This window comes from Osmia bicornis, chromosome 12, assembly GCF_907164935.1.
Source record: "Osmia bicornis bicornis chromosome 12, iOsmBic2.1, whole genome shotgun sequence".
Lineage (NCBI taxonomy): Eukaryota > Metazoa > Arthropoda > Insecta > Hymenoptera > Megachilidae > Osmia > Osmia bicornis.
In genome coordinates this window covers 7,617,113-7,641,922 of record NC_060227.1, presented here as the reverse complement: position 1 = coordinate 7,641,922, position 24,810 = coordinate 7,617,113, and the positions used below count along the sequence as shown (strand labels likewise).

The 24,810-nt window shown below is 42.6% G+C and overlaps 2 protein-coding genes across 4 annotated transcripts in view; both read left to right on the top strand.

Moving 5' to 3' along the window:
* Positions 1–5: 5 nt before the first annotated feature.
* Positions 6–4,623, top strand: LOC114878035 (ATP-dependent DNA/RNA helicase DHX36-like). 2 transcript variants are annotated; one of them, XM_029191383.2, is made up of 15 exons: positions 6–98; positions 359–512; positions 763–1,338; positions 1,410–1,599; positions 1,668–1,842; positions 1,921–2,069; positions 2,140–2,272; positions 2,350–2,545; positions 2,621–2,885; positions 2,966–3,258; positions 3,323–3,749; positions 3,827–4,035; positions 4,110–4,192; positions 4,265–4,356; positions 4,442–4,623. In XM_029191383.2, exons 2-15 carry the CDS (start codon positions 452–454, stop codon positions 4,536–4,538), a joined length of 2,946 nt encoding a protein of 981 aa, XP_029047216.1. In that variant the 5' UTR covers positions 6–98; positions 359–451; the 3' UTR covers positions 4,539–4,623. The 2 variants fall into 2 exon arrangements, with proteins under 2 accessions (XP_029047216.1, XP_029047215.1); XM_029191382.2 differs by lacking the exon at positions 359–512 and having other exon boundaries at positions 17–98.
* A 141-nt stretch (positions 4,624–4,764) lies between these two features.
* LOC114878019 (ABC transporter G family member 9) overlaps positions 4,765–24,810 on the top strand; it is an 89,539-nt gene continuing 69,493 nt past the window's right edge. The window contains exons 1-3 of one of the 2 annotated variants that reach the window (XM_029191334.2): positions 4,765–4,847; positions 4,929–6,258; positions 9,765–10,320. In XM_029191334.2, coding sequence (XP_029047167.1) covers positions 10,208–10,320 — 113 coding nt within the window. In that variant the 5' untranslated portion in view covers positions 4,765–4,847; positions 4,929–6,258; positions 9,765–10,207. Of the gene's footprint in view, positions 4,848–4,928; positions 6,259–8,482; positions 8,901–9,764; positions 10,321–24,810 lie in introns of those variants that run through there. The other variant, XM_029191336.2, reaches the window with a different exon arrangement.

The following is a 24,810-nucleotide window of genomic DNA, read 5'->3' as shown; positions in this document are numbered from 1 at the left end:
CTAATAGAGATATGATTTTGCAAAGGAACTAATGATACTAGTGAAAAGAATTAATTATATTAAAAAATCAAGACCGATTTTCTTAGTTTACAACAGTAGTAAGTATCAAAATCAGTTGATATTTGGATAATTTTTATTCTTATTAAAATTAACTGTTGTGTTAGTTACCTTTTCAAAATTTTGTGCAATATAATTTTAATCGTGTAATACGATTTTTATGGATTATTTGATATACATATATGTATATACAGTGAAAAAGAATATATGCCAAAAGCGGATCATGATTGGATGTATAACACATCAGTATTTCTAGTCTTAAAAATGATTTTGGTGAAAACTGATTCCATTGCGTTTCTAGACAGAACGTCGAATTGATCAATATTTAAGCAGTTAAAAAGATTTTGTGCTGAAAGCAGGGAACATTAACAGTTTAAAGGTACATACAATAAAAATGTCTCATCCTTATGGATCAGTTTCAGCACAAGGAAATTATACACGTCGCAGCAAACATGGTAAACAAAATTATTACAAAAATTAATCAGTGTAACCACATTTATGTAATTGTATGTTTAAATTGCAGTCTGTATAAACTACAATTTTATCTCTTTTACAGTTTGATAACATGTGCCATTAGGCAATGTAACATGTAGTAATAATTGTTTGTAAACGTTATAAGAATATTATACTTTAGTTAGGTTAGAATTGCTAGTTTGACATTAGAATTGTATTCTTCTAATGTTGTGTGTTATGATTTTTGTGCAGGGAGCAAAGTTGATAGTTCTCAGTCTGAAAGTTCACGCACTGAACATCATGGTGCTTCAAGAAGCACAGGGCAAAGACATCCCCCATGGTTAAAGGGAAAAGATATAGGATTATATTACAGAGACAAAGCCATTAACAAAGCTAAACAAAAGCAACAATTCATCTGCAACATTAAACTTCCATCACATGTTCAAGATAAAATTGAAAATTTGTTAGAAAGATCTAAAGGATATTATGATAAACTACATAACAATGAAGCTTGTACAGAAGATACAAATACTGCATTGGAGAATAAATATGTTCATATTCATGATTCCCAGTTTAAGAGAAAGTTTTTAAATATAGTGTCTGGTAATATACAAGAGAATCTTGCCAAAGCTTTACTTGTTAAATCAAAGTTAGACAAGGATAATGATATAGACGAGAAATTAATAAATGAATATAAGGCAAAACAGTCTTTGCAAGAATATGAGAATATGATGACATTTCGAACGAAATTGCCATCATATCAAAAAAGATCAGAAATATTAGAATTACTTAGGGAAAATCAAGTTGTTGTAATAAGTGGAGAGACTGGTGAGTTTATTATTAAAGATGTGATGTTAACTCTACTAAGAAATTCTAGCTATTATATAGATGTATTTTAGGTTGTGGTAAAACAACACAAATTGCCCAGTTTATATTGGATGACCAAATAGAACAAGGCAATGGTAGTGTTACCAAAATCATTTGCACTCAACCTAGAAGAATATCAGCTATATCTGTTGCTGAAAGAGTTGCTGCTGAAAGAGCAGAGAAACTTGGTAGATCTGTTGGTTTCCACATAAGGCTTGAAAAGTATGTTATTATTTTAATATTTTTTAACTTATTTTATCATTGTTTTATTATATCTTCACTTCTTATAGAGTATTACCTAGAGATAGAGGAAGTATATTATTTTGTACTACTGGGTTATTATTACAATTCATGCAAGGTGATCCAGCTTTAAAAGAATTCTCTCACATTATTCTGGATGAAATTCACGAACGTTCTACAGATAGTGATTTCATTATTGCTCTATTAAAATTAATTATTCCAAAGGTATAATTAGTGTCATTCAATTCAAATTTCAATAAAGTAAACCTGATGTTCCCCCCTTAACATATATACTAATTTTAGAGGCCGGATTTGAAAGTTATTTTAATGAGCGCGACGCTTAACTCGGAAACATTTTCAAAATATTATAATGGCTGTCCAATGATTCACATTCCCGGTTTCACTTACCCAGTGGAAGAATTTTATTTAGAGGATGTTTTATCACTCACAAGGTAACATTTTTTGCTATGCTTACTTTAAACAAGAATCCGGACAAAAATTAGAGTATATATCAATTTATAGATTTAAGTTCCCTGAAGCACAGCTTCCCCCTCAAGATCATAGGAAACACAGTAAAAAATATAAAAAAATGCAGGAGACCACAGATGAGTTTTTCAGAATCATAGATCCACACATCCGCAGACTTGTAGCACAAGCAAGTATCGTTCTTATGCGATGGATTAGTTTATTATTTTCTCATTTCCTCGATTAATTATTTTTATTTTACTACAGAAAACATATCCAAGACATGTGACTGATCAGTTAAGAAACCCAGAAAGTGAGAAATTATCTCTTGAACTTACAGAACAATTGATTTGGTATATCTGTAGTACAAAAGGTCCAGGAGCCATTTTAGTTTTTCTTCCTGGTATGATGGACATAATAAAATTACACAGGATGTTGTTAGATAGTGTACGATATCCTGATAGTAAGTGTATTTTATGGACGTAATATATATTGTTTTTGATGATTGTAATAATTTAAACAATTGTTTGACGTATAGGTCAATATGTTATTTATCCTCTTCACTCTCTTATGCCAACAATTGATCAGAAACTCATATTCAAAGAACCACCCGAAGGGGTTCGAAAAATAATTATCGCTACTTCTATCGCTGAAAGTTCTATAACTATCGAAGATATAGTATATGTCATTGATTGTGGAAAAACGAAATTTGGAAAGTTTGATATAGAGAAGAATGTACAAACTTTAGAACCAGAGTGGATATCCTTGGCAAATGCGAAACAAAGAAGAGGTAGAGCAGGCAGGTAAAATAAGTGATACTCTATAGAAATGAACTTGTTGTTTAAAATATATCTATCTGATTAATTGTATTTTATTTGTTTAGAGTAAGACCTGGTTTTTGTTATCATTTGTATTCGAAAGCTAGAGAAATGACGTTTGAACAGTATCCATTACCGGAAATGTTAAGAACACGATTAGAGGAAGTTATTTTACGTATAAAAATTTTACAATTAGGAAAGGCTAGATCTTTCCTAGACAGTGTTATGAACCCTCCAAACTGGGAAGCTATAGATTTATCTTTAAATTTACTCAGGACCCTGAATGCATTAGATAATGACGAAAATTTAACACCTTTAGGGTATCATTTGGCACAACTGCCAGTTGATCCACGAACAGGTAATATTTTTGTTTCTGAACATAAATTCTTATTATAATTCTCTAACGATCTATGCATTTTTAGGAAAAATGATCATATGGGCAGCATTATTTTCATGTGTCGAACCAGTATTTGCAATCGCAGCGAGTTTAAGTTTCAAACACGCATTTTACTGTCCTCTAGGGAAAGAGGCAGAAGCAAAGCAAAAGAAACTTGAGCTTAATAAGGAGCAATATAGCGATCACATAGCATTAGCCGAAGCATTGACGAGATTCGAATCTTCGTATAGAAGGGGAAATGCTGGTTATTTTTGTAGAAATTATTTTCTTTCTTTTAGTACGCTGAAACTTCTTTCCGAAATGAAATCACAATTTGCTCAACATTTGTACGAAATGAAATTTTTGAACAGTCAAAACCCTAGTGATCCAAATGCCAATAGAAATTCTGATAACATAACTTTGGTAAAAGCAATAGTATGCGCCGCATTATACCCAAATGTTGCTGTAATCAGGTGCGTAAAATTTCTAACCTAACAATATAATATTGCAATACAAATTTTAATACATTTATCCCATTTATGTCTTTCAGGGATGTCACAAAAAATGGAACGCTTGCATGGACTCCGGAAGATGGTCGAGTTACTATACATCCTTCTAGTGTAAATGATAAAGTCAAGCAAGTTCCTAGTCAGTTTATTACATATTTTACGAAACAACGATCAACTGCAGTATATTTACATGACACTACATGTGTTACCGTTCCGATTCTCATATTTGCTGCTCCGAATATCTGTATAAGTACGTAAACGAATGTTTCATATTTGTATTAATTAAAATACCTAATGTTTTCATTGATATTTTGGATTTTTCAGAAGTAGAAAAAGGAAATTTCGTTATTACTTTGCCAAGTTTTCAAACTTTTCCTTGCGACCAACGAACTGCACAACTCATTCAGGTATAAAAATATATGAAAATTTACGTTTTATAAATGATAATTTACTGACATTTTTTGTTTGAATAATTGCAGAAACTACAAGATCAGTTTAATAATATGTTAGAATATAAAATTACACATCCAGGAACAGTAACCTGGAATAATTACGAAGGCGACCTACTAAAGTAAGTGTTGTGCACTGTTTAAATGCTTTTTTTGGTTATGTTTTATCTTTATATCGAAACACTAACCTGATTTATATGATCCTAGTGCGATTATCGATGTGGTCTGCCAAACAAATGAGAGTATGGGATTTTCCAAATCTAATGTTCAAGAACAGAGAAATAATACGTATGATGATGTTTGAATATTATTTAATAATTTATTTAACAAATAATGTAATTACTATAATTATTGCTTCAGAATGTATTGAAACAAATTCATAAATTGAACTTTCTGTTAATTTTCTAATGAAATTGATGTGAAAGATCATTAAATAATATAATTCATTGACTATGGTTTTATTATAATACTAAATAGATGAAATTAAATAAAGAAATAGTATTATTACCAAGTGTGTAACATAAAAAAGAATAAAGTTTTATAGACAAAGTAACTAAAAATAGTATGATGATAAAATTTATATCAAATCCTCGAGTGAGATAAATTGGGCAAGGTATAACAATTTTGTTTTTCTTTTAATACGGACAAATAATTGCAATAATTTATAAATTTTCGATTTTTTTTCCCCCAATAGGTATAAGAATCATAATGTTACCAGACTGAATGTTATTTTATTCGGGCACCGATTGCCCATTTAAATACCTGTATCCACCACTACCGATACTGTTCACTAATCTGTATCAAAGAAAAGCAGGAAGTTTCAGTAAGACAAAAGATTCGGAATTTCGAGAATAAGCCTCCTCGCTGTTGTGGATGCGTATTCGCGCGTCGTCAGTAAAAATGAGCCTGGGGTCTGGCACGAGCTGATAGCCACCGCGAAGAGAAGTAAATAGGGAAAGAGGGGGGAGGGCAGAGAACGAGAACGAGCGAGTAAAAGAGAGGGTGGATATAGGAGGGACGTGATCCGACAAAACACGAGCGATGCTCGTAGCGTTCGATTCAGTCTGCATCCGACCGCCGCGAGTGTCGCGTCGCGAAGTTGTGCTTGAACTTCGGGGGGGAACACGAGACTCCGATACAAGAGAGTCAGTTGTGCGAGTGCGCGTGATACGACACCACGGTTTCTTATCCCGTATCTAGCGTACACCCTTGTTTTTTTTTTCCGTATCTTTTCGTTTCTTCCTTTTCGACTCGTGCTCGCGAACGAGAGAGAGGGAGAGAAAAAAAAAATCAGTGAAAAATCGGAGCCGCGTACGATTGGTGTTAGAGAGAGAAAGAGAGAAAGAGAGAGAGAGAGCGGGTCACTGAACGACCGCACAAAGGTAAGGAAGAGGGAGAACGAAAAATAAAAGAGGGACAGAGAGGGATTTTCGTCGCGACGTATACATACATACGTATATACACGTGCGAACCCGAGGAGAGACGCGAATACGCGCGTGCGCACCCGCGTATATATTCACACACACGCGCACACATACACGTATACATCTACACATACACGGACGAAAGAGAAAGACAACGACGACACGGCGCAGGAAAAGAGGGAAGAGAGCCAGTGACACCGGGAGGGTCGGGTGTTCCTCGTGCAAAACCGCCACCGGAATATATGTCGTGAATGTGTACGGCCAAAGATCCGCGGATAGAGACCGGCGATAGTGCGTGCAGGGCTTTAAGGAGCGAAAAAAAAAAAGGCAAAGACGACTCCCGGGTGAAAAGCAATGCGGGTTCATTGACTGCGTGCCGCGCAATGGCCGCATGTTCGTGGCCAATGCACAGTGCATGTGTGACAGGAGCTACGAGCAAGACGACGCCGAGGACGACGAGGCCGAAGATACCGGCTAATATCGAACTCGAGACCTACTAAAGTTTTATTCAGCTTTCTGGACGATCTGGAACGTGTACCTCGATCGGGAGGAGGACCGATAAGGACAAGGAACGCATTGGAATTTATCCTGCTTTTTAAGGTAAGTGTTTCTGATACTTCATATTTGATTCTCTATAAAATCGACACGGATGAAATCAACGATATCGGAGCATTGTTGATATTTTGTAAAAATGGAGTTAGGAATTTTCAAATGTTTTGACTTCTCGGTAAATAATGATTATTATGACATCTACGTGCTACTTTAAGAATCTTCGTTCGCAAGATGTTGCGATGCATTATGGTAGCGGTATCGAATCGACCTAATTTTTCGTTTCCAGTCTCTGTTTAGTAATTTCGTGTCTCTTTTTACGACGCGTAAACACCCGTTATTAAAATTGACTTTCGACTAGAACAAGTGTGTCTCGAGTGTATCAAGGGCGCAGGGTCATTCACAGTGACCGGTGTTTTCTCGTTCACCGGTTGTTCCCGCAACAATGTCTCGATCGCGATCAATTATTTTTCTTTTTTCGAGCGTTTCTCTTGCGTTCCCGTGTTTTCGACTTTTCTAGATTTCCCTTTAATCATACATTTTTATACCTATTCCGTTTGTTAACGAAAGAAAGCGTAACCGAACGATACGTACGCGTTATATTTTCAATCTTTTATTCTTGATCGAGTCGACCGAGCGCGTTGCCCTAGGCGTTCTAAGAAATTGTAAACAAATGTTGTTCTTCGATTGCAACGAGGATTTTCAGTTAGGAAAAATGACATTTTACAGATATCTCTCTCGTTAAAAATTCATTCCTTTGCAACGAAGGACGAGCAAGCGAAGGACGCATACGTCATACTTGCAATGACCTTATCACCAATACGCTGACCTTACCTACCGTAGGTATTATAAATGTCACATTTTTGTAATAATACTTAATTGGACGATTGTCGCAGCGTAGCCAATCTTGTTCCGAAAAGCACGTTCCCCGATACCCTGACGATTCTTCCATTAACCCAGGGGTGGACAATTGTTTTGGCTCGGGGGCCACTTTGTGGAAGCGGAGGTTAGCGGAGGGTCGTACCTTTTAAAATGATTGCATTCATTAGTTAACTTTGCATTTCAGAAAGGTATAAATTGTACCATAAAAATCAATAAATCATCAATTTATTTAAATCTTCGGTCGCGCACGGGAAGGAAAAAACTCTTAGCGGGTTGCTATTTGTCCACCCCTGAAAATAATTTTAATCCTTTGGTCCGGAACAGGTTGTTATACCCGAAAGAACGACTCCGTCTTTTTTTTCCTCTCCGCTTTGTTCATTAAGTTCATGAACCTTTCTAATTTCGTATCTAATCAACGGATGATAGACTTTGTCACGAGTCGGCGGTGTCTTATCTTTCTTTATTTTCATAGTTTCTTTCTGAAAATTCGGAGGGTACATTTAAATAAGAGAACCGAGAGATAGGAAAGAAATCTCTGGAGAACGATTGCGTAAACGTAGAACAAGGAACGATTTCCCTTTCATCGACGAGTATTTTTAGGTTATTCAATTTTCAAAACTCGGATACGTCCGATTAGACGGCACCGGTTGTAGCGTATGAAAGGAACAACAAGTTCGCGGTTTGGAACAAATCCAACCGGTTGGCTTGTGTATTCTAATCGAGTAAATCAGGATAAGTACGTGTTTTAGCCTGGTCCGATCACCGGTTAATTTGCCGCCACTCTACACGATACAACAGGTGGAATATTTCATCGAATGATACAATAATATTTAAATAAAATTGTTAGTTTGAAAGGTGCAGATATTAGATGCAAGCTCGTCGAATAGACGGCGGTGATCGAAATTCAAAGTCGTAATCTCGTTGGTAGTTATCGACCGTTGGTGTTCATTGATCTCGTTGTTTAACAGACCGAGATCATTGCACCCGTGACACGAAACGTACTACTCGCGATGAGATAATTGTTCTTAATCGTCGCACATTCTCATTGATAATAGTCGTAGCTAAACGTGTATCTGGTAATTTCGTATTTTCGAAAAGTCCTTCCATTGATCGATTAGTGATTTCGAAATGATCGATAATGTTTTTATAACCTAAACTTGACATAACCTAAAATTATCGAGCGTGAATTATATCCATGAAATTCTTTTCAGTGATTTCAAGGTAACATTTACCGAACGTACGGTATCGCTTTCGTACAATACCGGTATCATAACCTTCCTCAACGTTTACGATTTCGAACAGCAGCGCCACTAATATTACCCGCCTGAAGGTTGACGCTCGACGGAACTATCGAACGGAAGTTCGATATAGCGTCAGTAGGCGATCAGACGTTTCGGCGGCCGTGAAATTAAAATCGTGTCGTTCGTAATCGTGTTTTAAGGTGGTTCGACTAATTAGGAACACTTGTCAAAATCATCCGGAGGAGTCTTCGTATGTTAGCCACTCATCCGTGACTAATGCTTGGCAGGTGAAAATTGGCGCGATGTAAATATGGGACGCGTTCTCGTGTGGCGTCCGTCGCGTATATCCGCTCGATTTACTTGGTCAGTTTGAAACGCGACGTCTAACCTGACCATCTCCTTGCCACCGCGTCTACGCGTTCCCGATGCTAGAATTACGTTAAACCACTGACAAATCTCGTCGATAAATAACGACGATCCACGGTGAAATGATGGCGATTCGAATCATTCGAGGAATTCGGAAGTCGATCGTCGTTGACACGAATCAGTGTACGCTGGCAACAAAAATAGGTAACCCATATTTATATATACGTATAAATGCGTACTGTTTCGCGAAATTGTGGTGAATTTTTCAAATTCTTTTCTCGTCTGCCGACAGTGGTAGCTTTAAAACGTTACTGCTACTTTTTTATTTACATTCCGGCCGTTTGGAATTTCTTCGTGCGACCGTAGAATGCGTTCTGACGTATAACCTTAGAAAGATGGCGCTGTAGGCGTACTTGATATTTCGAAACTTTCAAACATATTTTCGAATATAAATACGACTAAAAATTTTTATTCAATTTCTTTTTCCTTCCATTATATTAAATTTCTAGTATCATCGGTGCGATCAGGCAATTTTAATCGACGAATACGAGAGGGAAATGTAACGATGCCAAACATAATATCGCGAAATAAAGGTTCGCGTTCTGTTTTCGTTGGCCTGGTTGCCGGTAACGGATTACTCGACAGACACGATTACCTTCGCTAGTAGTAATAGACGATTATGAATGAACGCGATGCTGCGGCTAGTCACGCTCACGAGCGTATACGAAGCGTTCGTTGTAAACGGTAGCGCAGCATTCTCTGGGAATATCAGATATGCTCGAGTAGAATGGACTCCGCTCGTAATTCTAAACTTACCGACCGTGGGTCGTATTAAAATGGTCTCGGTGCTACGTGCCGCGGCTCTTTACTTCATCGCGAATAGACAGCGCGTTTGAAAATAGAGGCACTTGACATTCTCTACGCGTTCCGTTTCTACTCCTTCGTTTCTCTCATTTTTCCGTTCCATCCAGCTGGAATACAGCGGGAATAAAGAGGAACCTGGAAATTTTTTTCATTTGTCGCCTGGCAAAAGCGTAACTAATCGAAATCTTTTTCTTTCGTTTTCAGACGACCGAAACAGTGCTGCTCGCAAAGGCACGACCTCAAGTCGTCACCCTACCAAAGAAGATCAAATCGAACGGTTAAACTCGATCAGCTGTTCGAGTTCGAACGATATTACTTGACGAACGTTTTTTAACCTTCCTCGAACTTAATGCTCGCGATCAAGTATCGTTATCGAGACACGTCATCGGTGTCTTGTCGCTGGATCGGTAAACGAAAATGTTGTCCGTTTGCTGACGAGAAAGAGGGCGGCGAAGAAGCCGGTGAATCGTTGCTCGCGATCGGTTCGGACGTATTCGGGTGGCGGGACTTGGGTGAGAATCTTGTTCGTTTCTACGTGGTCGTGGTCGTGTTCGTGGTCGTCGTGCGTTGTACAGTCAGTGGTTCGGCAGTGAGAGAAAGATAAAAGGGAGAGGCGGGCAGCTATAACCGGCAACCACACGGTGGACATGATTATTTCAAAGGATCTGTTCCTCTTTGGCGACCAAGATTACCTGCGCCTTCCCAGTAACGAGAAGCGCCAGCAACGGGCAATGGGCCGACCGATCATCAATGCTCCCAGGTAAGTGCCTTCTACGATTACCATTTTACCATTTTACGACCAGCATTTCCTTCCTCTATTACCGGGTAACCGGTGTGAAAAATACACCATGTATATTATAACACTCTCGACATTGAAGAAACGTTTCTCAATGATTTCGTGCACCGATCCGTTGCACTTTATCAACTGGCGAACGTTGCACCGCGTCGCCTATCGCTTTCTGATTCGTTGTATCGAGTGATTTTCGCGAGGAAACGCGTCCGCGATTTCTGGAATGGTAGAGAATCGTAGTGGAAACGATGCCGTCTGGCAAGAAACCGTTGAAAGTCCATCGTCGCGGCGCATCGTATATCGCGGAGGCTAGAAAACAGCTATAAGAGTAGCAAGAAATCCGCTCGACTTTTCTTCCTTCGCGACCGGTCCACGCCCGTGATAAAGAGAACGCGAATACGTAGAACACGTGTGCAGACAGCGAGGGAGAAACAGAGTCCCTTCACAGAGCGGAGAGTGGGTCACGCATGGGAAACTGGAACAGTTTCATCTCTGCCAAGCGGAAGACTCGATTTTTCTCCGGAGGAGAAACCACCGATTTTTCTTTCGATCGCACGAAAGGTTTCTAGGTTACACAGGCGTATCGTACGCTAACACGCCTCTGTTTCACGCTCGTGTAATACTTGCACGTAATGGGAATGAGAATGGATGCTTTTATCCACGCGGCTCGTTAGAAATCTGCTCGCGGACGATTCTGCGGTTTTCAACGCGTCGCGCCGTTCATTTTCTCCTACGATATCTAACCGTGTGTCCCATGGTATCAACCGCCGATCGATGGAAAACAGGATGGTCTCGATTCCATTTAATTATCCGCGTTAGCGCCATTTGTTTCCATCAACGTAATTCGATGAAAATTTCGTCGGGCGTTATCGAGCCGAAGATACGTATTCCGGCTGCTTACGCAACGCGCGGTTCTTTGCGCGCGAAAAAAGAAAAGAAACAAAAAGCCCGGGAAAAAGCGCGTACTATTTAAAGAAGCGCGACGATCGAACGAGTGTTATCTCGCGAGCGAGCGAGCGTAGCGTAGCAAACGTGGATTCAAGTTCAATTTGGTGTCGGTGCAATGCACTTTGGCCGTGTTCTTTCGAGACTGGATGGAATGATTCATTCGACGGAATTAGTCAGACTTTCGGCGAGATCGATCGGCGTGGAAACGTTGATTTCACGATAGTTTCCACGCGAATCGATCCGATTTCATTTCGTTCTATGTAAAAGGGTATCGAGAATCGCAACACGTTTCGATCGTTTTCGATTTTGATTATTCGAAGGAAAAGGGAATTTTTCTTTCTTGCTACGGGGGAAAAAGAGTTAAGACGCGGGTCAGGTGAGGCCAGAGTATTTTGCTTAGATGCAAAAGTGGAACGAAAAAAGGGGAAAAAAAGAAGGAAAAAAGAACATCGAGGCCCGGTATTCCAACACGACTGACGGTGAGATGAAATCGAGGACGGTGCACGCAGGCAACCGTGCCATTAAGTAGATTGAATATTACCCTATATTCGGTAGACGCAATCAATAGCCTAGAAAAATGCGCTATTCTCCTTCGTAGCTAGCACGCGGCCTTGAATGGCCTATCAGCTTCGCGTCTAATTTACCAGGGAATTGTCTTGCCTCCACTTGCGCCAAGTTTCTCCTCGTGCTTTCGATCTTTCGTCTTTTTATCAAAAAAAAAAAAAAAAACAATTCACTAAAATTCTATTTCGTGATCGATGCTTTAAGTGCGATACGCAATCAAATAATTAAAACCAGAAAAGTTAAATTGGAAGATTTAAATTATGAATTTATTTTGAACGTTGTATCTTCTCGTTGAAAGACTATCTGTTTGTAACATGACCGTGACTATGCATCACGTAACAAAGCAGAAATTTGTATCAATCTTTTAACACTTGATCAATCGATTAAGTTTACGAGCTCAGTTGAAACTAGCCAATTTTATATCGATACAAATGCAATCGACTGACGTTGTTCTACGCATCACCGATTTCATCTGTATCGATGATCCGCAAATAATACACCGACGAGCTTTCAGTTTCGAAAATCAAGAAAATCAAGGGTTAAGAAAGAAATGAAACTAATTAAAAAGGTGCTCGGTGGTTAATTTTATTCGGAGCACCGAGCCCGATGACCCGAAACGAATTAATATAGAAAATATATTTTAAGAGTCACATATTTCCCAAGCGATTAAAACATTTCAACGATAACGAGCACAAGTTGACCCAGTTTCTTTCGGTTAATTAGCCTACGGTTATCTAATATACGAAACTTGTCGAGATAAAGAGACATCGAAAGTAGGAAGCAAGCTTAGCTTCTAATCACACTACACAGAGGATTCAGCTTATCTATATATATCATTTTATTCCATTTTTCGTGGGATTTTATTGAAACCGAACGGTACACGAATCAGATATCGAATCACTGACCTATCTTCTTATTTTTATCTGAACGATACACCTTATCGAGGGATATCGATCGATTATTTTCGGCCTAGTCGGGAATCGTTTCATTCAGATAAAAAATAGTGAAAGCAGGTGTCGAGAAGGATCATCGACCTACAACACTCTGGTCCAAATAGTCCATAACGTTAGACCTACTTCTGATATACCAGATCTATTCTCTTCACTTTATTAGAAGGTTTTAGATCTTTTTCTGACAATGAATAAAGAAATTGTGAAAGTAGGCGAGGTAAGGAAGGATCACTGACCTATACTACTTTACCTATAATAGTTTATCGTTCGATAAACGCGAGATTTTTCGATTCGCGTGAAAATATATTCTCGATCACACCCTGTATATTCGCATGCCTCGCCGGTTCTACGAGAGGCCGGTCCTGAAAGCCACGGATACAACTCAACTTATTATAGTTGAGCATATGATATATGCATACTCGTTCGCTCGGATTATTTATGTTCGGCTGCAGGTGTCTGTCGTTAGTTTAGCTTGCGTTACCTCGCTGCACGTGTCTAGATCGTGCCTTTTATTTTCGAATATAAAAAGGGAATCTGAAAAAGTTTCGATAATCGTTGAAAACATAGTTTGAATCTCGATTATAATACGTTTACCGGTGCGGTATGTAGGAAAATTGTTATCGGTTCTCCGGTATGTTGTACCTTGGATTTCTTTCAACGACGGACGCGGATGACGCTCGATGATTACAGAGAATCTTAATAGTTTTATCAAGCGTGGTACGAGTGAAGGGTACGAAGAATGATTTCTCCTGTGAGAGTGACACTGACCTGCTTCACGTAATTCCTCCCGTTCGAGAGCGATTTTCCTCGCAGAAAGCAGCTCGCTCGAGAACAAAGGATTATTCAATTTCACCAACGATGGAAACTGCGCTCGATGGACTACTTATTTTTATCTGTACACCATCTAAACAACAAAGTTTCACAACTTTCATACGAGATCGAAAATTTACCATTCAACTTCGAAATCGTTTTTCAAGAGAAACATGTTAGGAGGAGATAAGAGAGGTAGATCGGTTGGAAAAATTGCGATGCGTAGATGGTTACCGAAGGTAGAAGAAGAAGAAGAAGAAGAAGAAGAAGAGAAGGAGAAGAAGGCCCAGGAGGCATGCAAATGCCTCGATGAAGAAGCCCATTCTGAAAATGAATCATTCCCTTGGCCGAGGACGCCTGACCTGCCTCACGCGGACTCGTTCTACTGTCTCAGAGACTCGTTTCCACGACGGAAAGAACAAGTATACTGGCGCGGAGAAGATGCGAACGAGCGTATATATTCCCTTCTTAAATCAGCCGAGGCACGGTATAGGGGAGGAATGCAAATGCCTCGTTTCAGAGGAATCACGTGACGGACATCAGCGGGAGCACCAACTCTAGTCCAGGTACGCTGAAAATCACAAGGTGCAGCCGAACAATGGACCAGAGTGGTTGTCTTTTGTTGTTCGGAAAGGCTTCTTCTTATTCAGACGGCGAGCCGTGGCTTCGTAACCGTGGAACAAATTTATGGTTAATAACTCGTCCGGACGAGATGCGTTTCTTAACCGGCTCGCGAGAAATTCCAGAGAGACTCGTCTCGAACCAAGAATCATCCTTCCCTCCTGAAATTTCGGGCTTGTCTCGGAGGGAAAATGGGTTAAAGAAGAATTTGACGAATCAACACCGCGATAGTTGGATCGTGTACGCGGCATTCTGGAAGGAAATAGGAGTGTGCCAGGGATTCCTGCCGGCGAGTGGGACGCTGACCTACCTCACGCGAGCCACGCCACTCTCGAGAGGCGAGTTTATTATAGTTATCTATCGCTGCTTGTTACACGAGCGGTGCGCCTTCCGTTTCGAGTTCTCGCTCGATCCTCGAGGCAAGCCAAGGACGCGTCGCGTCGCGTCGCCTCGCGTCGTTCCACTCGCATCTACACGCTCCGATCACGTAGAAAACGGAAGTCACGTTCTCCACCTGATGCCAATTTCGAAAGTGTAACTACCGTCGAATTTAATCGGCAACTCTTCCTTTTCCTTTCTCCTGTCAGGGTAGATTTTCATTATTTAAGGGTGGAAATTCTAGGGAATATTTTACCCAGAATCGTGGTTCAATTTTTTTACAAGCTTGTTTACGTTTGATTGACGTTTTGCGCTTTAAACGGCAGGGTATTCCCGAGTCGTCCGAGGGATGAAGGTTCGTTCTGTTTTTCTCTTTCTCTGCACGAAATCGACGGGCAAATTCGTGACCGGACTGAGGAATCGGATCGGTCGGTTGTTTTGCTGGGACGAAACTGTCGGATGGTCAGTGTGCCGTCGATGGTCGAAGGTGAACGCGATTCGGGTCATTCGGTGAACGTTTCAGTAGGAAACTTTCCTCCTGTCAATTCTTTCGCGCTCGAAAGCGATTTTTCTTTGACATTAACCGACTCGACACCCTGTAGAATTGTTTACCAAGCCGATGCTCCAACTGCTGTTGGCTCGTTTCGTATCGGGAACGGAATGAGAATGAAATTATGACGCGCGATCCAGGCAGCTTTTCGATGCAATTTACGATATCAACGTGCGTGCCGGCTGTTCAAATTCGGTCCCTCGTCTAAAATTGTCTTCGTCGCGTCCCACACGATCTGTTTATTCGCAACGTGCTCTCCAAACTTCTCTCGTTTTCCACGAGCGCGCTCACCGTTTTACGAACCGTTCAACACCGCTTTGAACGACGATCCGAATACCTTTGATTGTCAATGGCAATGCTGATCTTCGTATTTTCCAAATACTTACGCTCGAAGCTATTCGAAACGATTTCATCAACGATTTCCAAATATTTTCCTTCGTATTTTCCACCTAATGACGTCGGTTGCTCAACGATGCATAGATGTTTCAACGCGTCGCGTAATGATATTTCTGAAAAAAAGCGAACTGCTAATTGAGCAATCGTCAAATGCTCGGGCGCAGTCAGTAAAATATGCGTACGGTATAGGCCGTCCATAAAACACCATTAGTATTAGCGTAACCGAGATAACCAGAGAACCTGGCTCGCATTATCTTCCACTTATTATCGAATCCCTGTCTTTACAATTTACCGAACATTTAACTTCGTCAACCGCGAGCGCAGCTTTTTGCGAGGTTACTCTTACTTTTAAACGCGAATCCGTTGAATAGAATATTTATTCGGTAAAATAACACGGTCTACTGTCACGGTATAGATGCAGACGTCTGGTCAGACGACGACTTAGTTTCTTGCATTAATTTAGAATTTTAACTGTATTTTAACCCTTTGACGGGCATATTTTTCTTCCGAACAAATTATCGAAATCAAAGGTTTTTGCTAACGTCAGAATATTGCATAATTTAAAAATTTTTTTCTAGAAAACTGGCATGTGAAAAATTCTGAAAAAAAAAACTAATTATAAGCAGATAAGCCAAGAGTATAAAAAGTACTCGCATGTTGAAAAAATCTGCAAATTAAAGAAAACCACTGCACCTGAAAGGGTTAAAAAACGGGAATGCCAAAGAAGAAAAAGAAAGTAAAGAGAGGAGAGGTGAAAGAAGGGAGTCCTTAAGGGTACGCGAGGGTAAGAATAATGTCTCGGGGCAGAACCGATTATAATTACGCATAGCCGAAAGAGAGAAGAAATATCTATGGTATCGCGTTTGCTGAGCGGACACTCTTTATTCCGCATGCGTATTCGTATGAACGGGCCAACGACAGAGAACGAATACCAGACATGTCAGTGTGGCTCTGGTGCGAACGTAGAGACATCCGATGACCGTATGCAAATCGCATCCTTGACTCGGCGAATGCAAGTACATAACACGGACGTGTACACTCCGTTAGGCGTTGGTGTATATACCTGCGTCAACGGGCCAATGACCGGCGCCGTCACGATCCTCTCCTCTCCTCTCCTCTCTTTATGGTCCGTCTTTTTGCCCCTCTACGCGTCTCCCCCTGCACTCGAGGACTCGAAACGAGCAATGGAAACTTTCTCCCTCGTTCGTGATATACAGGGTGTCGTGTAATTGATGCTTGAAAAATCGAGCGAGATTCCTTCAAAAATTCATTCGAAAATCAGAAATAATTATCAATTGTTAGGTAATCAAATTTCTAAACGATAGACCCTTTCGTATCGGGACACCCTGTACACCTCGCGACCGTCTGCTCCCTCCTAAAACGTCGAGGTTCCTCTGAAGTTCCTCGAGGATACCCAACCACGGATATTCCTCGTGACTTTTATGCGTCGTAAGTTTAAACGTGGATTAGGACTGAAGAATCCTCGGGAATCTCTCAAGCGAGGATTCCTTCTTAGTAGGGAACAGTCGTAAGGGTTAACAAGCACGACAAATTCCCTTCCTTGAAAGACCAAGTTGTATTTTCCTCTGAAAATCAGCCGAAAGTTTGTTTTTACCAAGAGAAACGTGTCGAGTCAAGTAAGAAGTTTATCGAACACTTTGCGCTTCAAACGGCTGCTTCTATCACCTATCTAACGCCGTAAACGAGGCGCACAACGCGCCTCTGTATAACATACATATTATATAGATATACCATACGTAATAGGTGTATGAAATATGGTCGCAAAAGCGTGTTGCAGTGGCTTCTTTGTTATCGCCGTTGTTGCCGTCCCAGTTTCCTCGCTCCGATACACGCGGTGCGTTTGCAATACGGCGCACAATATTGTCGCTTTCAGTCGGAATCGTTGAAACAATGACACGATTTGTTCGCCGATAACCCGGTCGTTAAGGCCGATCGGTCGAATTTTTCTTTTTCTCACCGTGTCGGTTTATACTCTCGCGTATTCTCTGCTTCAGGCACCCAAGGGTCCTCGACGAAGGGGAGAAGAAAAAAAAGAAAGGAAAGGATCGAGTGGTTGTTTTTTCGTTGTTGCTCGATTCATTGTTTGCATAGCGAAGAATTTTCTTTCCTTTCGATAGCCGAGATCTTGTCCGGGCTATGGAATTGTTTTCGTAGCAAATCTTCGACGACTGCTCGAAGTTTATTTAATTTTGCCGATGGAAATGGTTCGTTGGTAAAATGAAATTCTAAGGGTAGAATTTCTATACAGAGACCTCTCGCACGTCGGAGACCGCATCGCGCCCGTACAGAAATAACTTAGCAGCTCGATGTCGAGACGCGTTCTATCGGCGCAAGTTTCTTTCCTCCCGCGATCCTCGAGGATCATACCCGCCCGCTAGCTGGCAGATTTTCGCGATCCCGCGATGCTAAGCCGATTAAATCAGCCGTCGTTCGGCGGATTTTATTGGGAATCGGTGAGCTCGCGGAAAAGCGTTTTGAAATTTTCCCGTCGCCAGGCTGAGGAAGCTCGCGTAAGAGAGACAGTCCGGTCATAAAGCGTTTTAATTGACGTTGGTTAGGTCCGCGCGTTGATAGACGTCTCCATGTGGCGTTCAAGATTCCTGACCAGTTTCCAAAAGCTGCCCAGCTGGAGGCAATAAACGTTCCCCGCTGACACGATTATTGCGACTAAAGCCGACGGCCAACTATTAAAAGTTCCTTCGATGATGCATGCGTGCACCGCGATCGTAAACCGTTTGTTTACGAGAACGAACGATGCGCCTCGATGCACTCGATCCTGCGCTCTCATTTACATTCCCATCGATCCCACCGACGAGATCTAAGCTCTTCTAATGTATTTATCTGACGGATAAACGAGACCTGGCCTGTGATCGATCGTTAAGCGATAAAGTTGCTCGTTCCTCGATTCATTTCCGGTAATTAATTATACGGTTAACGCGGATCTGGAGCACAAATAATCGCCGATCGATCTCGTTGTCCAGTCGTTTGTAATTCGAGTTGGAAATTTTGGAAATAAAGCTTCGTAAATCGATAATTTATCGAGAAGTCCGAATAGATAAATTCTACCGGTGATCGGGGAATTAGAAAGTGGCAAGCGTTGTCAACTGGCGGCTAATTATTTCTAGTAACGCGTTGATAAATCAACCTCGACGCGATCGTGCGGAGAGCGAAGCAGACCCACCGGCTAGTCGAGACTGTTTTCAATCAAAAGAACCGTCTGATTTACGGAGGCGATCTACGAAATTTAGGAGATCTTTCTTCTTGGAGTGGGAAAAGGGAGAAAAAGGGGAATAGTAACGATGGAGGTAGGGGCGCGGTGTTTCGAGAGGAATTTTCATTCCGGTTATCGCGCTCACTCGTTCGCTCGACTTATCGCCGGTTAAAATTCTGCACACAAGGCCACGCCTTGTCTGCAATAACGTGGATGTGGGACGAAAAACGTGAGCGAAAAGGTGGACATAACATTGGAACTCTGAATAGCAGTCGGGTGTAATTCTATTCCTTTGAAAGTTTTTACCTTTTCTTTGCCGAAAGACGATTATCGTTCGATTTCAAGCTTGGTAAGATCTTCTGAAAGGAGAAAATCGAGCGTTGAAACGATTGTTGGTGATCGTGGCGACGCTACGCTCGAGATGACGAGCGAAATAGCTCTGTACGCAGGGGGAAAGTGATAGAATTTAATGCCCACGGCGCGCCGCGTTTGATAAGATGGCCAATATATGTACAATCATGGTGGTTATCGAGTCGTTAGCACCGAGTCGCACTGACCTTTAAGCACGGGGGTCAGTTCTGGCTGCTCCTACCAGCCGTGTCACGTATGAACGTGCTTATTTTCTCATAATGCGCGCCAATTGACGGACCTATCTCGATTCCGTCACACTTTCGCCGCTCGTTACCAACTAGCAGACCTTTATCTCAGAACTTGGCCGTACCTACGAATCAATCGAGTCAACTAAAGATCCCTTAGAATCTAGAACAATTCATTCGTATTTCTTCCGATGACACAGTGGTGACGTTTGGCCAATCTGGCGGGAAAGAAATACTAATTATTGTTGGTTTTTCTATTCGTCAAAAACATGATACTTAATTAAATATTGATAATTATATATATTTGTTAATTTATATTAATTTATACATTAAACAAGTATACAGAATATTTATTATACAAATTTGTTCAAAGTTGCTATCTGAATTTTCTTCCGACAGTTTTAAATTACATTAATATTAACATTTTCCGATGAAATGGACATTTCGCTTATGTCATTGGGCGTATCTGTGTCATTTGCAAAATCGATTTTTCTCCCCGCTAGATTGGGCAAACGTTACACTGTACAATGGCTAGAGCGGCAGGCCGGCATAGAATCTGTTCGTTTCGCGAAGGAAATCGCGCAAAGTATCCGAGGCATCCGCGAGTATGACGCAGCTAATGAGCAACGTGTACGCGGGTCGAGTGCAAAAACAGAAGTGCATCGTCATCGAGAAAACGACGAACGCGTCCAAAAAATGGAACGTCGACCGCGTGTGTTCGCCATTACTAGGACACCGTGACGAGTTGTTGGCGCGTACCGCGTCACTCCCACGTCGTTTCGAATCCAACACACGATCAGCTGCGATAAAGTTGCACCGGACATTCCAGCCGGTAGATCCGCATCGACGCATCGGTCGCATCCACACGGATGCGGCTGGTCGATCGGCCGTATTTCTGCGCCCACATGCGCGCTCGCGTGCCAGGGAATACATACGTATTTCGTACGACTCTCGCTTTCGACGATGTTCGCGCGAGCACGCATCGCACGTTTCCGTCTCCCTTGGATAATATTTTATTGCTCGTTAAGACGATTAACGGGCGGCGTTCATCGAACGTGCCCGGTGAAACGAAACGAGGACGTTCCGGCAGATAAGCCTCGATGGCCTTTATCTTCGCGTGAAAACGCGACGACGAACGGGAGCGTTGCGATTCGTCCGACGCGACCCGGTCGCTTCTCCGATTCGTCTCGGCTGAACGAGTTTTTGGCGCGAGAAAAGCGCGCGAAACGGCTAAAATCCGACGTCGAGGTTCCATGGAAATTTCTATCCTCGAGACGGATCGCGGTCCGCGAAAAGGTCCATTATCGTTCCTCGATATCCCATTCGGCGCTGCAACGAGAAAGGGGGTCCCCAGACGTTGCACTCTCCGTTGGCGAACGCGCCGCTGTCCGGCTGCACCGAGCGTTGCGCTCGCGTGAAAGATGGTGAAAGAAGGAACGAGAGTAGCCGTGCGGAGTTTGACTCCGAGGGTTGGGTGGCAGGGTGGGAGGGTGGTATCGAGAGGGAAAGAGATAGGAGGGCATAGAAGGAAAGGACAAGATGGAGCGGCGAGATACCGGGCGCGTTGGATAGAACGAGGAGAGACGATGCACCGAAAGAAAAGTGGGAGGGAGAAAGAGAGAGTGAGAGAAGTCTCGAAAAAGGAGGGTAAAGGGCGGAGGAGGGTGACGGACAGAGATATATCCAGGCTGTAGAAAGAGAAAGGGGCAGCGAGGGTGCGGTGAAGCGGGCACGAGAGACAAGGACGAAAGACGGGCGAAAAGTTAGCGAGAGATAGAAAGCTACAGCCTGTGAGGGGAAGGGAGGGTAAGTTGTTGGGAGGGAGGAGGGCGCGAGAGGGACGAGCCGAGGGATCGTTGAACTCGGCAGTGATCGCAGTCTGTGCTCAATGTGCGACTGCGTGAATGTGTGCTCGCGCGAAAGTGCATCGGTGGTAGAGTGCGCCGTTGCACCGCTTGCACTCGCGCGCACACATCGCCGCAGCAGCCAAGGTAGAAAGAGAAAAAGCAGCGCGAGGCTACCGGTGCGAGAGAGAGGGCGGCATAAGGCCAGGCCAGTCAGTAACGATGTCATTAGTTTAGTCAGTCAGCGAGTCAACAACTACGCTGTTTCGCGGCCGTTTCGCGTGGGTCCCTGCGGTCCCCGGGCTTTTTACCGTGCCCTCCCCCACTCCCGACCGGCCGTCGACCGTTCGCCGCTCGGCAGACCGCAAATCTCTCGAAAATCGGGTAATAGTCATTGTCGTTGCTGGGCCAGTCACGGCAATTCGTCGTCTCTCGCATCTGATTTCGTTGAAATTCGGTGAAATTTCGACTGAATCGAACGGCGTTAGGACAGATGGCACGCGATGGATATTGAAATAATAGAGTTAGAGAGGCGTAGAAGCGTTACGTTAACCAGCAATTAGAGCTGAGTCGTGCTGGTTAACCCCGCGTCGCAATTTCTTAATCGGCCACGTTTTCGTAAATGGGACACATGGTGCTCTTTCATGGGGACAATTTGTTTGTTATCGTTGCCGATCCCTTCTCGTCTCGTTTCAGCCTCGTTCGTAATCGACACTTTGAAACAATCTGACGTTTCTATATCACCTACTCTAGCGAGAGTAGTAATTCGAATAAACGATAGCCGAATGCACATTCTTTATCTTGCAATGACTCTTAGGACACCGAAATAATAATTCGATTCGATGGCTAAAGTATCCTGATCGGGAGCAGGTAGGAGAAGAATACGAAGAATCGTCTCGCGGATGCGTTCGAGTCTTATTCCGTGATCGCGATCGTCATCGTCCTCGTCGTAGGCAGCCGAAGGTTTCTCAACCCCGCGCCGTGTTTTCGCATCTCTCTCGTAATAATAATAACTGCGAGGAGAACACAATCCTCGCGAACACACGATCCCGCGTTGTGCAATGCTGCAACTGCAGTGCACTGCACCGCCGTCACCACCACCACCGGCCAAGGCATCGCCGGCCACCACCACCGTAGTCGAACGCGAACCAACGACGGCTCCGCGGCTCGCTGACTCTCGTGTAGGTGCGAACGCGTACGTGTGAGTGTTTTATACGCGGGTCAATGACTCTTGGAGTGCATAGTTTGCGCATGCGTGCCACCGTGTGCGTGTGCATACCGTGCACGTGCAACGTAAACGGCTGCGTGTATACGCGCCCGCCGCATTAAATATGTTAATGTATGGTGGTTCTGACTCAATAGTACGGCCAATATTCCATTGGCGTATCGACCCGATGATATGCGCGTGTATTTTTGTACCGACCACCCTCACCGACTCGCGACAATCAATCGTCCCCGCGATGCACCTGCGCGAATCCTGGAGGTTGGTCCAGGTTGGTCCAGGTTGATCCAGGACGACGACGACGATAGTCGGTATCTCGATAATCCTGACAATTGGACCGATCCCCCCCTTTTTTCTTTAACCTTCCACCGTTTGAGATAGTTTCGAAATTGGACAGTCGCGCAAAATTGAAACACTTTGATCTCAGAGTGTCCCCGCAAGGCACGCTAACAGGATAATCGGTTCGAGAAAGATTCTGGTTACCGAGCTCGACGCCTCGAAACGCTCGATCGTCTCTTATGTAAAACGAGACGCGACAAATTGCATGCGTTTTGCAACGTAATCTTCCTTTTCCTTGCACCGAGTTGCATCGCAGAACACGATGCACCGGTTACTCCCGATGCGTGAGAAACACGAGATTGCACAATTTTCGTGGAAAAACATTATCCTTTCCGGATGAAAATAAAGAGATAGAAATGGAAAAGGAAAAGGAAGACACGAATCCTTGCCGCGATTAAATGTTTTTTTTTTTTTTCTTCGTATAATTAGTAGGCGACGATACCGTTACGCGTAATCGGCGAATCGTCGCGATCTCGCTGATAATCGATGCTGTTTCTTACCGAAAAAGGTCTCGGGTGTCCATGTATAGGATGTATGTTAACCCCCGGGGGCACGCGCGATACACATCGGCAATGCAACCGCGTACGTTTGCCTCTTATATCACGGTTCATTAACGTGGTTAATTAGTTTACTGGTACAACCGTAACGCGGCTGGTACAACTCGATTCACGTCGTAGCACGTTTCATTGGGAATTTATAGCGGACGCTTGTGAATAAAGTTTCGAGCTTGAGATTCCTTTATCCCTGCTCCGAGTTTACCGCTCCTCTTTCTCGCTCGCGCTTCGCGGGCTTACTGTAATTTCGTTCCATCAAGTAGGCTAACTAGGGTCGACCAGATTGTCTCTTGTTTCGCTTCGTTTCGTCTCGTTCGGACGGAAATGAAATTTCGAGGAAATAACGGGAGGAAAGTTTGCAACGAACTTGTAAATACATATATTTTCATATCAAAAGAGAATTGTTCAAAGCCGGTTCCTTTTTTTTCGAACCGCCGAAAACTGTATTCTAACGTCTAACTGAACCCTTCTGCTGAAATATTCCAAGGAAGGTGATTGACCTCCTTGTTACTCGGTCACCGTATACGCTACGCGTTCTTCCGTCTAACAGTCACGACGTGGTTACTGTTAGTTCGTCAAATTTGCCCCAACATTGTCCGATGTTGTTGCGCAACCAGGGGACCCAACGGAACCCGTAAATCCTTGCCTCCGCCGACCAACTGAAAGCCTCCGAAACTCTGACCTCCTTTCCTTTCTTTTTCTTTCGAGCGTAAATAGACGTACGTGTTCTATTACCTTGTGTAATAGACCAATAGAAATTTCAAACCGTTCAGGTTATTTGTAATTTTCTTGGAAAAAAAAAAAAGAATCCAGCCGAAGGTTGCGTAAAAATAAGTTTTACACATGATCGATCGATTTTCCATTGAAACTACCCGTTCACTCTTTTCGCTTCGACATTGAACGAAGAAATGTGTACTTGTCGTCTTAATTGATTACGCTCGATTAACGCGCGGAGGTGGGGAGAAGTTGTTCGAAGGCGGTCCACTTCTCCCATTTTCCGGCCGGTTAACATTAGCAATGTATAGCATAAGGTTTAACGAGAATTTGAAAAAAAGTATTTTAGAAAACACGGGAATAGAAGCAGGAAGTCGTATCGAAAGTAAACGATCGAATCGATACCACCTGTAACACGCGTTGTAGCTGGCAAACATTGAGATTGAAAAAACATGTCGACCGGTGGATAGAAAGAAGGAACAGAAGCTTAACGTAATCCCTGCTCTCGACTGGTATATATGTGTGTGTACCTAACGATAGAAACGCTGCTTACAAAACTTGCCTGAGGAAGGTCAGTGACCCTTTCAAACACTCGAAGGCGCCGCCTAATGACTGGAATCATCGCGAAGGGATCAATTGCCGGCCTCTTCAGGCAATTAAATCACTACCGCGAAGAAGAAGAAGAAACGAAACGCGATCTAATTTTATCCCTTGCCTAACAATTTTCGTGTCACGGTATTTA